Source organism: Limanda limanda, chromosome 12 (genome assembly GCF_963576545.1).
Source record: "Limanda limanda chromosome 12, fLimLim1.1, whole genome shotgun sequence".
NCBI classification, from domain to species: domain Eukaryota; kingdom Metazoa; phylum Chordata; class Actinopteri; order Pleuronectiformes; family Pleuronectidae; genus Limanda; species Limanda limanda.
Window position 1 is genome coordinate 22336011 of NC_083647.1, and position 15432 is coordinate 22351442.

The window sequence follows — 15432 nt, forward strand, 5'->3', positions numbered from 1 at the left end:
GAGAGAGAGAGAGGGAGAGAGAGCAATAGGGGGAGAGAGAGAGCAATAGGGAAGAGAGAGAGAGAGCAATAGGGGGAGAGAGAGAGAGAGAGAGCAATAGGGAAGAGAGAGAGAGCAATAGAGGGAGAGAGAGAGAGAGAGAAACAGAGAGAGAGAGAGAGAGAAACAGAGAGAGAGCAAGAGAGAGAGAGAGAGAGAGAGAGAGAGAGAGAGAGAGAGAGAGAGAGAGAGAGAGAGAGAGAGAGAGAGAGGAGCCGGGGGTGGACCGTTAATTTCCTCCACACACCGACGGGAGCGAGCGGAGCTGACATCACCTCTCGCCGAGGAACCGCGGGACGGAGCAGGACCGGCTCTCTCTCTACCATCTACACACACACACACACAGACACACACACACACACACAGACACACACATTAAGCTTCATAAAACACACACATGCACGCGTGTACTATGGAGGAGTATGACGACGATCAGAAGTACATGCCCCAGGAGGACGACTGGGACCGGGATCTCCTGCTGGATCCCGCCTGGGAGAAGCAGCAGAGAAAGGTGAGCGACTTCCTCCTACCTCCGGAAGTGCTGATTATTATTATTATTATGATTATGTTTATGGATGGATGGGGGGGGGGGTCTGTGGCGGAACACTTTGACTGCATCGATTGATTCGCGAGCTGACGCGACAGCAGCTGTTAACTTTACGCATCATCGTCTTCATCATCTTCATCATTATTTCTCTTCTCATAGTTGAGCTGCAAAAGTTTTCTTCTTCTTCTTCTTCTTCTTCTTCTTCTTCTTCTTCTTCTTCTTCTTCTTCTTCTTCTTCTTCTTCTTCTTCTTTATCTTCTTCTTCTGGGTCTCAGTCACATCCTGTATCGTGTTATGAAATATCCTGTAGCCCAGCAGCAATTACATGCATGCAGCAGGAGGAGGAGGAGGAGGAGGAGGAGGAAGAGGAGGAGGAGGAGGCCCACCCATTATCTTTGCAGCAGCGGGAGGAGGAGAGGAATAAGTGGAGGAATAGAGGGGTGGAGGGAGGAGAAGTGTAAAGTAAAGGGGGGGTGGGGGGGAGTGGGGGGTACAAAAAAAACAATTAAAAACTGTTAACCCCACACACACACACACACACACACACACACACACAGGTTTTCCAGAGCAACAGATGTCAGCCATGCGCTCCACTGCGTATTGTATTGTGTGTGTGTGTGTGAGTGTGTGAGTGTGTGTGTGTGTGTGTGTGTGTGCGTGTGAGAGTGTGTGTGTGTGTGTGTGTGTGTGTGTGTGTGTGTGTGTGTGTGTGTGTGTGTGTGTGTGTGTGTGACTGAGCCCTCCTGTCATTTGGTTTGTGATGCGACGTGGATTAGACCACGCTTAACAAGCAGGGGATGGCGTGTGTGTCCGTTTGTGTGTGAGCGTGAGTGTGTGAGTGTGTGTACATGTTGTGTGTACAATGCACATATTTGGCGCTTTTACGCACAGATTCCAAAACCTCTGACTTCTTCTGGTGCACATATATAGTTTTTGTTGTGTGTTGAAAGTGTTTGAAAGTTTAATTCATTCATCTGTGAACTCCTACATGAAGGTGAGGGTCGTTACCCAGCATGCACAGGGTTACCCCCCCCCCCCTCTAACCCCCCCTTGCACAGAGCTGCCTGCAACACATCCATATATTGTCCTAACAAGCCCAGATCTCCTCCACGCGTCCCACAGCTGCTGCTCTTTTTCCACACCAGAGTATGAATGGTCTGTTTCCAGAAGGGGTGCTACTTTTCTCTCTCTCTTACTCTCTCTCTCCCTTCTTCCTCTCTTCACTACTCCCCATACTTTTCCTCCGCTTCGAGAAAAAAAGAAAAAAGAGGGGGGGAGAAAAAGGCTCTGTGGAATCTGAGTAAGCGCTGTGGTTTGGGCTGGGCTTGCATGGGAGCAAGCGTGCCCAAAAATGGTAATAATCGGCCCCTCTCTCGCTCGCTTGTTGGAAAAACTTTTTCCCCAAGTTTCTCTCTCTCTTGCTCTGCGAAAACTCTGGGCTCCCAGTTTCCTGGATTATGTCATCGACAGGCTGCTACCGGGCGAAAAAGCAAATCCAGGGGGAATAAAGGGAAGGTATGCAGGGCCGAGGTCAGGTGTGAACAGCAGGCTGGGCTCCCGCTCACAGTATCTGCTGCTTCTACTGCTCTCCGGCCTGTTCAGTCTAAAAGCATTTCATCCAACAGAGATAAAGGTTGCTCACATTGTCTCCTGATAGCCGGGTTCACACATCCTCTCTGGATCACAGAGCTGTGTCAGGGTGACACACTTTCCTGAGGACGACCCTCATCGATCCCATCAATGTTTTATTCATCTGTTCCTCTCCGGAGAGAACAGAGAAGTGGCTAGTTATTCTTAGATCTTACGAGACGCTATAGACACTCACAGGCTGACCGGGAGGACAGACAACCTGAACTCTGTCCTCGGCCTCAGGGAGGGTCAACTGTCACACACACAAACAGGGATAACACAAACACACAAACACACACCACAGTTCCTCCCAGGCTCCTGCTGATGAGCAGACAATGAAGAAACAATCATCTTTATGTATTCTTCTGATCTGTTTAGTGTCTAAAGGCAACACACAACCTCCTGGAGGGATCTCCTTGGGCCTTTAGATGATGGCTGGGTCATTTAGTGCTGAAACGTGAGATATAGAATCAACAGGCCTGAAAAACATAAAGAAGAAGGAGGACATTGGTGTGTTTTTGCTTTTAAAATGCAGAAATCAGAAATCATGGACGTTCTACTTCACTTATTCAGCTTCTCTTCGTTAATTTATAAGTCAAGAAGTGATAATTGTGCAGCAAACACTTGAGTTCCTGTTTGACTTTCAGAGAAAACAATATTGTCGGTGCTTTTTACTTCTTTTAACCTGTTGAAGTCTCTTTATTTGGACTCTAAAGGTAGTATACCAAATAAAGTAGAGAAGCACATATTGGGTACAGGTGAGGTCTTTGTCACAGGCCATGTTTAGCCATTCCCTTTCCCTGCCTGTAGACGCAGCTTTTCAGAGAGTGCTTCAAATATTTGGAGTCTGATGCAAGTCCTAACCTGACCCCTCAGGTATAAAGGCGCTGCTATCCTGTGATCTTGGAATCTTAATGTCTCTGCAGACCCAGGTGTCTCAGCCACACGATGCTGGAGGTTACCTGAAGCAGAACTTTGTCCCACATCCGACAAACAAACAAGCAAACACACGCCACACGAGCACAGTTTCCAGTTTTGGTAGCTGGAAGGTGGCGTTCAGGTGTTAACTGCCGGAGCTAATTTGTCCAGGTTTGTCCTTATAAGGATACAAGCTGCAGTACCTTGGATCGGGCGCTGCCTGGAAACCTCCCGCCTCCCACTTCCCATCTCCCACACCCCAACCTCCGGGATCCCAAACACTCCCACCCCACACCCACATTCCCCTGCTCCGACTGAACAAGCCAGGTCACAGATAACATCCGTGATCTGCTCACTTCTGCCAAAAAAAAAAATTCTTCTCTATTTTTTCGGTGTCTCAAAATGATTCAGTTCTGACAGACGTAGACTGTGACGGAGTTAGATAATGAAACATGACGTGACTCCTCATTTAACCCGATGACTTAATTGTTTAGGGGGTGTAATCAAAGTCTGTGTGTTCAGTAGGAACTTGTCCTGTCGTGTGACTGATGTACAGGAAATGCCCACTGAACGAATCAGTCATTGGACTCGTCACCCCTTCACACCCCCCCCCCCCCTTGAGTAATCAGCGCTCTCTGGGCGTCCAAACCAAACACTCTGACCTACATCTGACGAAATGTCACCACCTCTGGAGAAAAATACAGTGAAATACTGATTATCAGGGAGAAACAACAAGCCTGGTTCTGTTTTGTGTGCCCCGGGAGTTTTTAAGTCTCGGTATCTGACAGGTCTCGGTCGCCAGGAAACTGACTCAACTCATGAAACGACTGTGTGACGCTGCAGTTTGGCCGGTTCCAGCACTGCAGCTGTTTACCAGATTGCATAATGGGATGTGTAATGTCAGCTCTGACCACCTCTCGCAAAATGCTTCCCGTCATCGGATTCCTCCGCTCTCCCATGATGCACCTTGCACAGGCGCTATAGCAACAAAAGACGGGGAGAGCGTCACAGACGGCCGGTGACAAAGCAGGGAGAAAAGAATGAATCCTCCCCCCCCCTCTCTCTCTCTGTCTGTGTTTGTCTGATCTCCAGCCTGTTGACGGTGTTATGTGCTGAAATGTTGCTTCTTTTCATTCAGACATGAGCTCACAGAAGAGTGACACACTGTTTTTTAACTGTCTGGCTGTTTCCCATCCTTTCAGCCCACAGTTTGTCCCGTGTTAGCTGATGTTAAAGCCAATGAGATGATCAGTTCAATATCAATCTCTGAAGCTGCTTTCAGACGTTCACCGAAACTCAGGAACTTCAGGATCTCAAACTTATCCTGGGCTTGTTCATGATGTTTCTAACATGTGATGGACATGAAACTGAAAGAAAAGAGAAATATACGTAGAAAATGCCGTTAAAAATGTCAAATCGGAAAAACAATGAGATGTGAGAGTGTTCGGTGATGAGAGCCGACCCCATTGTTGATGTGTTGTTAACAAAAACACAATAATTCTGCGGTGGAATTTTAATCTCATGTCCTCTTTCAACCAGGCGCCACTCCTCTCCTGAATGTTCTGGACGTTCTCTCGTTGTGTTGTGTTGTGTGGTTTTGTGTACGACCCCGAACAACGTCCTGCTGTGTTTCCTCGTATGTGAAAGTCCGGAAAATGTCTGGTCAACAGTTCATGGGTCTGTAATACCAGCAGATCTACGTGCAGAGATCAAAGTGGACGCACCAGACAAAGGGGTTAGTCACGTTCGCCCATGAGCGGTGGAGGTGCAGCTTGTGTTACCTACAGACCGAACCACGCTGGGTTTACCCTCTTCTTCTCTTTTTATGCTAAGCTAAGCAAACCATCTCCTGTCAGGAGGTTAGTTCCAAACAGTTATGAATCAGGGTTTTTATTTAACCTCTCATCGAACTCTCAGCACAAAAGAAAGTGTGTCTGTTTAAAAACAACAAAAAAAAGACAACCATTCCATTAGGGAGAAGATGAAAAATGGAAATCGACCTCGCGTCTCAGATGGCGACTCCGTGTGACTCAAAGACGCTTCAGGGAAATGATGAGCAGCCTTGTGTCTGCTCCACGGGCGGGAGAGGGTTCACTTTCCGTTTCTGAGTCACTGAGTCATCCGTCAGGCCAGCTGCCGCCCGGTGAGATAGTGTGAAGTCAGGAAATTGAAAGAAGTCTTAATAAAGTTCTGACAGCCCATCGCCCGCTGGCTGTCGTGGTTAACGCTGCTGGACTGTAAATCCCAACAGGAGCTCCCCGGCGAGCCGATCACCCGGCCCGGTCACGCTGTCCGGGCTCTGTCTCGTTTGTCGGATTGATGGGGTCACGCGTTGCCCCCCCCGGCCTCCAGGGAGCATCCAGCCGCCCCATCGCAGGGAGAGTTATGTGCCACCAGCTCATCCGGCTGGGTTCCATAAAAGGTGGAGAGCCCGTGATTTTACCTTTTCCACCGAAGATGCAAATTGTTATGTTTGAAATCTGCATTTTGTTGACAGTGTTATGGCCTTAAAATAGCTTTCAAAGGTTTTACATCACCCAGAAATAGTCTACTAGTGAACAGATCTAAGTTTTAAACATATCAGTTTTTCGCTGAAACAGGATTTCTATCAAAAACATGCACATTTAAAGGGGACATATTATGAAAATTCCACTTTTGTAGTGCTTCTACACGTTAATTTTGATATCTAGCATGTCTGCCGTCCCAAAAACTTTGGAAAAGAACAACTCCCCCGATTTGTTGTGGTTCCTCTATGTCAGAAACGATACGTTAGATGGCGTCGAATGGGATTACGACCAGAAAATACATCATAGTCTCGCTACACGGCTCGGCTCCGCCGGCCCGGTTAGCTCGCGAGCTAACGCTAACTAAAAACAGGTCAGTCTTCGGAGGGCTGCTTTAGACAGGGTAAAAAGGTGCTGTTTTAAATGATCCTTGTGGTATTTTGACCAAAATATGTTTCAGACATTTCATTAAGACCCCAATGAACCATACCTACTGTGGTAAAATGGGCATAATATGTCTCCTTTAAACTTTTTAAACCCTTGAGTACAACAGCTGCTGTAATTCAAACCTGTGAACTACCATCAACCACCTCCCTTTTCTAACCACCTCCGCCCACCATCCATCTTTTCTTCCGTCCCGTAACCCGATCCTTCGTGAACATGTCAGGTTCGATCGTTTTATAATTAAGAGAAACACCTTGTTAATGAGACGCTCTCGGTCCGGAGGAAACCGTCTCGTCTTCACAGCCCGAAGCTGCTGGACGATACACGACAGAGGATCCCGACCTGTGTCTAATGACTCGGGCACCACCCGACTCCACGTCTCAGGCGGGGGGGTTTTGTTCTCCACTGGGCTCTGTGGCTGCTGATGGAGAACTGGTGGCGGTGTTTACAAGAGAAAAGCCAAAGTGACAGCTGACAAAGATTGATCCTGTAGATAGTTGTTTTACTACACACACGAGGGAGAAGTTCCTTTCACTGTGCGAACAACATCATTTGATTTGGATCCATGCAGAGGCCTGTCTGTGTGGATAGTGATGTTGGTCTTTATGTGTCATCAACTATTTGATGGATTGCCTCGAAGTTTTGAGCAAACATTCATGGTTTCCAAAGGATACATTTTTAATTTTTGACTTTTTCCGTTCCTATATTTGGTTTTGAGTCAAATGTCTGATGAAATTTGCTGCAGATATCCATTTCCCCCTAAGGACATGCAACTTTGTATTTAGCGCCATCATCAGGTCACCATTTTGGTTTATGACTAAATATCTGCAAAGCTAATCACATTCCCAGCATCAGGTGTCCCTTTAAGTGTTAGCTAGCTAATGTTAGCGTGCTTAGTTCTATGGACGACCATACATGACTTAAGTATAAATAAATAAATAAATGTATAAATACAGAAATAAATTAATTAATTAAAAAAAGAGGAAATACATACATTAATACAGAAATAAATATGTTAATAACAACAGAAATGTCTAAATAAATGTCCTAAATATATTTCCACATTTATTTATTTCCCACTTAAAATGAACTAGTTCAAGTTCAGAGGGTTAGTTCAGGTTATCTTTTATTGGGATTATCAAGGTTTACCAGTGAACATGGTAAACCTTGTTAGCATGTTAGCATGTATATAGTTTGTACGCAAGAGCTCTTTCTCACGTCGACTCTTGGCCGTGTTAGAAAATAAAAAAACCTTTTTCAACAATCTTAATTATATAAATCTGATCAGGGAATAGAAATGACTGAACACTTATTGAATTAGTTGTAACTTTTCTATCTTGGAGGGTTTGTTTTCCAGCAACGGATTAATAATAATTAGTGTACAGCATCTCCTCTGTTTCTGCTGACAGGAGAGAGAAGGTTGAACTTGTCTTTCTCAGGCTGGAAAACATTTTCATGCTGTTGAATATTTTCCTTCTTTTATTTGTTCCAGGAAGGTGAAAGATAATTTGTCCTCATCAAGCTGCAAACAGCACATGGGTTTTCTAGAACTCACTGTTTGAAAAGTCAAATGTGAGCAATTACCACCAGGCTCTTATCTGAGCAGCTCCCAAATGCCAGCGCCCGGATGCAAATAGCTTCTTTTCTCAGGCTTACGCTCCAAATTTAGAAACGTACACAGAAATTGGCTGTGTGCTTTCAGGTCAATAAAACCGTTTGGATTTGTTTGACTGCTGAGTTTTCGTTTGGAATGTTATTGATAATCATCCTGCACAGTCTGGGAGTTTGCAGTTGTATCCACAGTTTGCTGGAAGCTCGAGACCCCAGACCTGATCCACATCCACCAGGGGATTTGGGGGTCAAGGTGCATTTCCTGTGCAGCTAAAATTGCAGGGGTTAAAAACCTGCTCAATCCTTGACCACGTCTGGAACCACTATGCACTCATGGTCACATGCATCCAATAGTATACGACCTAGGGGGGGGGTTTATAGGTGATCTGCGTGCATGTTTCCGAGGAATTTCACTGCACCACATGGGAAGGAATCAGACCTAGTCGGGTCTTTCCTGTGCTAATGCTATTAATCAAACCACATGCATTCTCCAGCGCCGAGGCCTCTCTTTGAAGCCGAGGGCGGGGGGGTGGGGGGGGGCTGGCACTGTACTCGCAGAGTCTATGAACATGTGAGTGTATTAGTTGTAAGCCTCCTCACAGGGGCAGCTGCAGTGCGTCTTGTTTAAGTGAAAGCAGCTTTGAGTAAACAGACACCGAGGTAAGAGCAGGCAGCGGGCGCACCTTTCCATTCAGTAGCTGTGTGGGTGGAGCCCCGGGGTGGGGGAGGAGGAGGGAGGAGGAGGGAGGAGGGAGGAGGCAGAGCGTGGAAGAAGAGGCTCAGACAGAGGAGCTTTCAGGTCTCTGCACAAAGACGCCGTGTTCAGGAGGACATCTTTTGTCCCTGTGTCAACCTGGAGTCAATAATTTATCCTCAGCAGCCTCAACGAGGACGAGAGCTCCCCCCCCACCCCCCCGGAACTGCTCTGTCATTAACAGTGAGGGTAGTTACCTTCCTTTAGGGACCCCCGAGTCGGAAGTATCAACTTCAACGCCCCCTCGAGTCGGAGCCGGTAGTGAAAGCTGTAGTTTGTACTGTTTATTATCACGTCTGTCATTAAATGTGTCGTCAACACGCAGGACTCTCTGATTACTGTCTGTAGACGTGTTGTCATGGTGATCCTGTGCCTGAAATGCTGAGTAATGCGTTATTATGAAGTGTTTTTGCCAACAATGGCCAGTATCAACTCTGGTTATTCGGTTGTGACGTCATTCCGACCTCCGAGTTATAATGGAACGCATAACTTCAAAAATGGTATCATTAGCATACACATTACAATTTTAAAAGTAAATAAAATATTATTTTTACGCTACTGAATTTCACCTTATAATACACTTGATACTCTCAAAAGTAAATTAAGTGCTGACACATCTCATCAAGCTTACAAAGTCTGATACTAAAGTGCTTGATGAACATCGTGTTGTTTCTTTTCTATGAATTTTGTCTTGATATAGTTTGATTTTTCCTGGTGTCAGTTCATACCACCGCCTCCATTGCTCCCACTAACCACTTAGTGCCTCTTCTTCCTCTGTTTATCCAGAATCAGCTGCTGCTGCTGCAGCCGGATATTTATCAGCGCATCATTTCCCATGTGGGATACTTCTCTCTGGTTAGGATCCAGTGGCTGGTTCTGACTGTGTCGGCCTGAAAGGAAACGATGTTTAAATGAGAGAAGTGGGAGGAAATGTGGCTTTTTCAGTCAAATAACTCAAATCCCAACTTCACATAAAAACAGTTTGATATTTTCTTGGGTCATTATCTTTTACTTTTGTCATTTTTCCCGTCTCTATTTCCTCCTTCGCACCATCATCAATCTGTCTACCCTCTGAAGGGGGGGAGATGGATGTGGCTGAGTGGGTGGGGGAGGCTGTTAAGAGAAGTTTTTCCCGCCTGCACATATTAAAATCTCCCTCTAGTCTCATCAGGAAGTTTCTCTTCTTTTGCACACAGGGGGGGGGTGCGTCTGTTTTATCAGCTGTTTGTGCTCTAAACAGTTAATTGAAGCATTTTAACTATGAAGACAGGATGTTTCTGATCAGACCAGAGAGGTGCTTTAGCATTTAAGATGGTTGATTTGAATTGATTTGGGTTCAACAATTGGTCCTTTGAGAAATTCTCAGATCATTTAAAGCGCTTTTTGTGAGCTTCTCCTCACTGTAACCTGAGTTTACATGAATTTCTTCTTTTTTTATATAATAATTTCTGTACATTGCATGGTCAGAACAATGGAAACACAATTTTTTTTTGCTTTGTGGTTTTTGTGGCTGCAATGTAAATAAATAGGAGGTTGTTTTTTTTTGTTGTTTTTTTTGAAATTCTCTTTTTATTTAGAAAGGCACATTTCCATCACATACATTAAATACAGCTTTAGTCTGTCAAGGACATAGAGAGGATGGATGTAGTAAGTTTCGGTGATTTTGTTCATATTGCCTTTCTGGGGTTTTGTTTTATGGACCTAAATTACTCCATGTAGGAACAATAACAGAGGTAAAGAGAACACAACCGGGGAGCGCACATCACATAAATAGGAGGTTTTTAAGAGAAGTTTTTCCCGCCTGCACATATTAAAAAATCTCCCTCTAGTCTCATCAGGAAGTTTCTCTTCTTCTGCACACAGGGGGGGGGGGGGGGGGGTGCGTCTGTTTTATTAGCTGTTTGTGCTCTAAACAGTTAATTGAAGCATTTTAACTATGAATACAGGATGTGTCTGAGGGTTTTATTTACATTGCAGCCAATTATACCTAAAGCACAAGTAGGTTAATTAAAAGCAGTGAATCAGTCGTCCTAGGTGGCCATAGGTTAGAGGCGGGGGGGGGGAAGAAGAAAGTTAAAGAGTTAAAGTGAATGTTTCTCTGAACGGAGCTTGATGATAATGTTGGAACTGAATCAATCCGTCATCTGTGTCAGTCCGGTCCTTAGGGGGAGAGAACGTTCTGATGAAATCGAGGCCAAAGGCTATTTGTACCACTGCTCTCTTCCACTTCCTGAAAGTGGGACAAGTCGCCTATTGAACGTCTGAATTTCAATCAGTGGTTTCTATTGATCCTCTGGTTCCACTGGTGCTTGTGGTCAGTTAGAGCCGACTCGCTGCAGGGACGTCACGCACCGCCGGCTCCGTCCTGCCTGTGAGACGCTCGGCACGGTTAAAACTCTGCAGCAGCAAACCAGCACTGACCGACATTTCTCACCACCCCCCCCCTCTGTGCTACTTGTATGTCACAGTTTCCCGGCTGCAGGATTAGTCTGCACGCTCCCGACGTTACCTCATTTGCAACAGTAAACAGGCAGCCACTCTGCAGTGCTCCGGGCAGATCCCATTACAAGTGGAATCAGACACCTCCCCTCCAGGGCCACACCCCTGGTAGCTTGGCACAAAAGGAGCGCCCGCCTGCACCGGTGTTGCCGTGTGGTGGAGAGCCCTTGGAGCGAGCGGGGGGGCAGTGGAGTGGAGTGGCCTGAGCTGTGTGAAGTGCTGGCAGGTGCTGGGTGGACTCGGGCAGTCGAGGGTGATACAGCAGCTCGGCCGCTCTCAGCTGATGGTTCATTCATGTAGTGAAAGCACAAGTTCAAAGCTTGTGATTAACTCAGCGGAGGATAGACGTGGAACTCTTCTCATGGTCGTTCCTCTTCATCATTCTTTCCGCTGGTCGTGATCACAAACCTCTGTGAGCTTCTGCTGGTCCTGCTCACAAACACGGAGGAGACACTCAAGATGTTTCAGTGCTCAGCAGAAAGTACAGCTCCTCCAGCTTGGATACTTCCACTGATGTGATCGCTCAGACACATTTACTGCAGTTATTTAATCATAGTTTCATTTCAATTATACATATCTATAATTTCAGGTGTACATTGTGGGTTTTTATATTTAACACACTCTCTAAATCTCAATAAGCCTTCCACGGAGGGGCCTGAGACTCCAGCTCTCAGTTTCAGCTGTGACCGATCAAAATCCTCGTCCTTAACTTACATCTGGTCCACGGGTTAGTGACACGTTTTTAACCTTACTAGTGTAACTAGTTCAGTCCAGAACGGGTCACTAGTCACACTAGTAAGAGATTTAAAAAAAGGCTCACGAGTAAAACTACCGGTAGAACTAGTGACGCTAAAAGTGTGAGTAGTTTTATCTCTCAATAAGACAACAGCTCTTGTCTAATGTTTAACTCATTAATGATGAAGTATCAATCTATCTGTAGAGGATTGACTTTTATTAAAGTGACATAAGTACAAATAAATAAATAAATGCAGGAATAAATATTTAAATACATAATAAAAGTAAATAAATACTACATTTTGGTAATGGAAAATACTATTTTATATTTATTTGTGTATATCAACATTTCTGTCTCTGTATGTTAATAAGGTGGGCGGTCCCAGCATCAGCAGGATTGGTCGAGTGGGCGAACAATTCCCATGAAATCTGACTCACGCTCGCTGACTTAACCTGATGCATGCTGGTTCTTACACAACACACTCAGGACATGTCTTATGTCTTTATTCTAATAATTCAGATGCGTCTTCCGCTCCATGTGTCCATATATGTAAGGTGTTAAAAGCCAAAACCCTCTTTTTTCTTACCTGAAAAATGTCCAACACAGGAACATTATCCATCTGCTACCTCGGAATTAAAACTATATATACATTTTTTGTAATTACATATATATATATATATATATATATATATATATATATATATACATTTTATGTAATTACATATATATATAGTTTTAATTATAGAAATACAGAAATAAATGAATGTAAACATTTAGAAATACATAAATAAATAATGTAAAAATACATAAACTTGTATTCAACTATTTATGTATTTCACTATTTAGTCATAATGTCATAGTGTATATATTAAACTAAATACATCAAAGACATATTAACACCTGATTGTGGTTCAATGGAACTGTAAGTTCCACTGTTCCTATGATCTTGTCTAATTAGATTTCATAACCTACAGACACTTTGGGACGTACTGGTCGTAGCTATTGTTCCGACTGTTTAAGGCCCACACTACTTCATACAGGAAGGAGAAGACAGAGAAGAAGAAAAACATGCAACATGCAAACAACGTTTCTCTCATCATTTGACGACTTTGATATAACCACTGATGAAACTGGTAAGTAAAACATTTATTTGACCTTTGAAGAATGTAGGTTAATGTTTTTTTTTGATATTGTGAATCCAAAGAACAATTATTCAGATGTTTAAGAGCAAAGTAGAGATGAAGACACAGAGAATGTGCTAGTTAGATTTATGGGAACAACAATGTTGGGGCAATAGTATCGATTAGAAGTCCTCATTGTTACCTTCACATGTTCTTCTTCTTTGTCACAGATGAAATGATCGAGGCAGAGAAATATGCCTCAGAGGAACCACAGAGCGACATTCTGTGCAGCAGAACCAGTCGCTACCTCGTCAAGGACATTATTGGATTTGGGGTCTTTGGCAAAGTTGCCAGTGCTTTGAATATGAGCACATTGAAGGAGGTGGCCCTCAAGATCTTAAATAATGAGCATTCTGGTGCAACAGAGGTAGAGTAGATCATGTTTTTCACATTTTCCTGCTCCAAGAACTGCTGACACCACGCTGTCCCTTACACTTCCTCTATCCTTTCTCCTGTTTCCTCCACAGATCAAGATGCATGAAGCAGTGAATGTTCTCGATCCAGTGAAAAACTACCTGGTTCATTTCATTGAGACATTCGTGGACAAAGGTCAAACCTGTCTTGTGTTTGAACGGCTGGATATTGACCTTTACTGCCTGATACAGCAAGAAAAGTACCCAATGACACTCCATGAGATCCGGCCCATAGCGTACCAGGTAACAACGATATAGCTTTTTAATCATCGAGTGGTAACATAGTCAGCCAGCTGAGAGAAGACCTGCTTAAGTTACATAACTGCATTTCTTCTTGATCTGTTAAAGCCTGCTCTCTGCTCAGTGGTATCTATAACTAACATTTGACATTGTTTCTTTTGTCTCTGCAGTTGCTCAAAGCTTTGAAAGCACTGAAAAGCATTGGAGTGGTTCACTCAGACATTAAACCCGACAACGTGATGCTGGTCAACCATCACAAAGAACCCTACAGGGTCAAACTGATTGATTTTGGCGTGTCCTTCATAACTCCGCCAGACTCACTCAGGACGAATGTTCAGGCTTTGGGCTACCGGTAAGTTTAATGTTCAAAACTCATTGTTTAACACGTGTGTTATTGTTGTAAATGATCCACCAGACATTGTCCGAATATTCACATGATGAATTTAACAATGTACTCTTGTGATTCTTGGTTGTTCCCACAGTGCACCTGAAGTCAGCCTGGGCCTCCCCTTCTCGGAGGCCATCGACATGTGGAGCCTCGGCTGCCTGCTTCTCTTTCTGTACCTGGGCAGCGACCCCTTCTCCAGCTGCGAGTACCAGGCAGTAAGAAACCAAACATATATTCATTTAAATACAACGGTGGTTGCATTCAGACGCAACAGGGGACTTGATGTGCTTCTTTATGTTCTCTCTCCAGATGAAAGCAGTGGTTGACATGTTGGGAATGCCAGCTAACCACCTCCTCAGTTATGGGAGGTACACCCACTACTACTTCAAGAAGGACGAGAGCTGGCCCGAACCAGGATGGTGGATTAAGGTTTTATAACCATGGTCATTTTCCAATATTTGATCTCCCAATAACACAGCAGCTGTTTGTCTGATGTCACCTGATGTCACCTGACCAACGTGTTTTGTTCCTGTAGACCCCCGTGGAATACCACAGCACCACTGGCATTGAGCCCAAGAAGGAGGAAAGTTTATTTAAAACCACCCAGGACCTGATTACAGTAAGTCACCCATTTCCTTACTGAAGAACACACATTTTGCCTAATTTCAAAAAATATTACCAAGGAAAACATACAAGAAAGACACCCGAACCTGAGCAGAGCTACCTAGAATACCAATGTCTTTTAAAATCAAGAATATGCATCTTATTCATCCATTCCTTCTCAGAAAGAGATCCCAGGTCCATTGGAAAACCTCTAGCCTCTCATTGAGGACATGTCTGACTTTTATCCAAGTTGTTATCCAATGTTGGAAAGTGAAGAAATAATGAATTCCAAGCGTCTCTGTTGAGGGACAGGAAGCAGTTGAACTCATCCCTGGTCTGCTGTGTTTTTATCATCCAGCTCTACCCCATGACACAGTGCTCCGTGGAGCTCACTGACAGGAGAGCTTTCATCAGCCTCATCCACGGCCTCCTGGAGATCGACCCGAGGTGGAGGCTCCCCCCGAAGATCGCTCTGTCCCACCCCTTCCTCACCATGACCCCTCTGATGGAGGACAAGGACAGCCCATAGTAAGTGACTGTAGATATTGAATCAATAGAACAAAAAGCGTTTACTGATTGAGTGATCCTCTAACCTATTGTTTTGTTTTATCCAGTTTAGCATATTCTCAGTTTATAATGCACGGGATGGGATTCCACGATAAGCAGCGTGTTGATACATCGAAGGAGTCGGCCGTCAGCATCCGCGGACATGGGGACGCTTCGGCTGAGGAGACATCAGCCAATGAGAGGAGTCGACCTGTCAAAGGGGAAGGCCAATGGAAACAGCCAATCAAAACCGTCCCCAAGTTCTTTGACAGAATTGTGAGGAGATTATTCCGGAAAAAGACACCCCCCTCCCCTCGGTCCTGTCGTCTCTCTGTTTGTTTCAACTCTCAGTATCTGGCCTGATGGACTCAAGAAGAAAA

At 44.6% G+C, this 15432-nt stretch overlaps 1 protein-coding gene across 4 annotated transcripts in view; it reads left to right on the forward strand.

Moving 5' to 3' along the window:
* Positions 1–268: 268 nt before the first annotated feature.
* actn1 (actinin, alpha 1) overlaps positions 269–15432 on the forward strand; it is a 54500-nt gene continuing 39336 nt past the window's right edge. For all 4 annotated transcript variants that reach the window (XM_061082251.1, XM_061082249.1, XM_061082250.1 and 1 more), the window contains exon 1: positions 269–550. In XM_061082251.1, coding sequence (XP_060938234.1) covers positions 437–550 — 114 coding nt within the window. In that variant the 5' untranslated portion in view covers positions 269–436. The remainder of the gene's footprint in view (positions 551–15432) is intronic.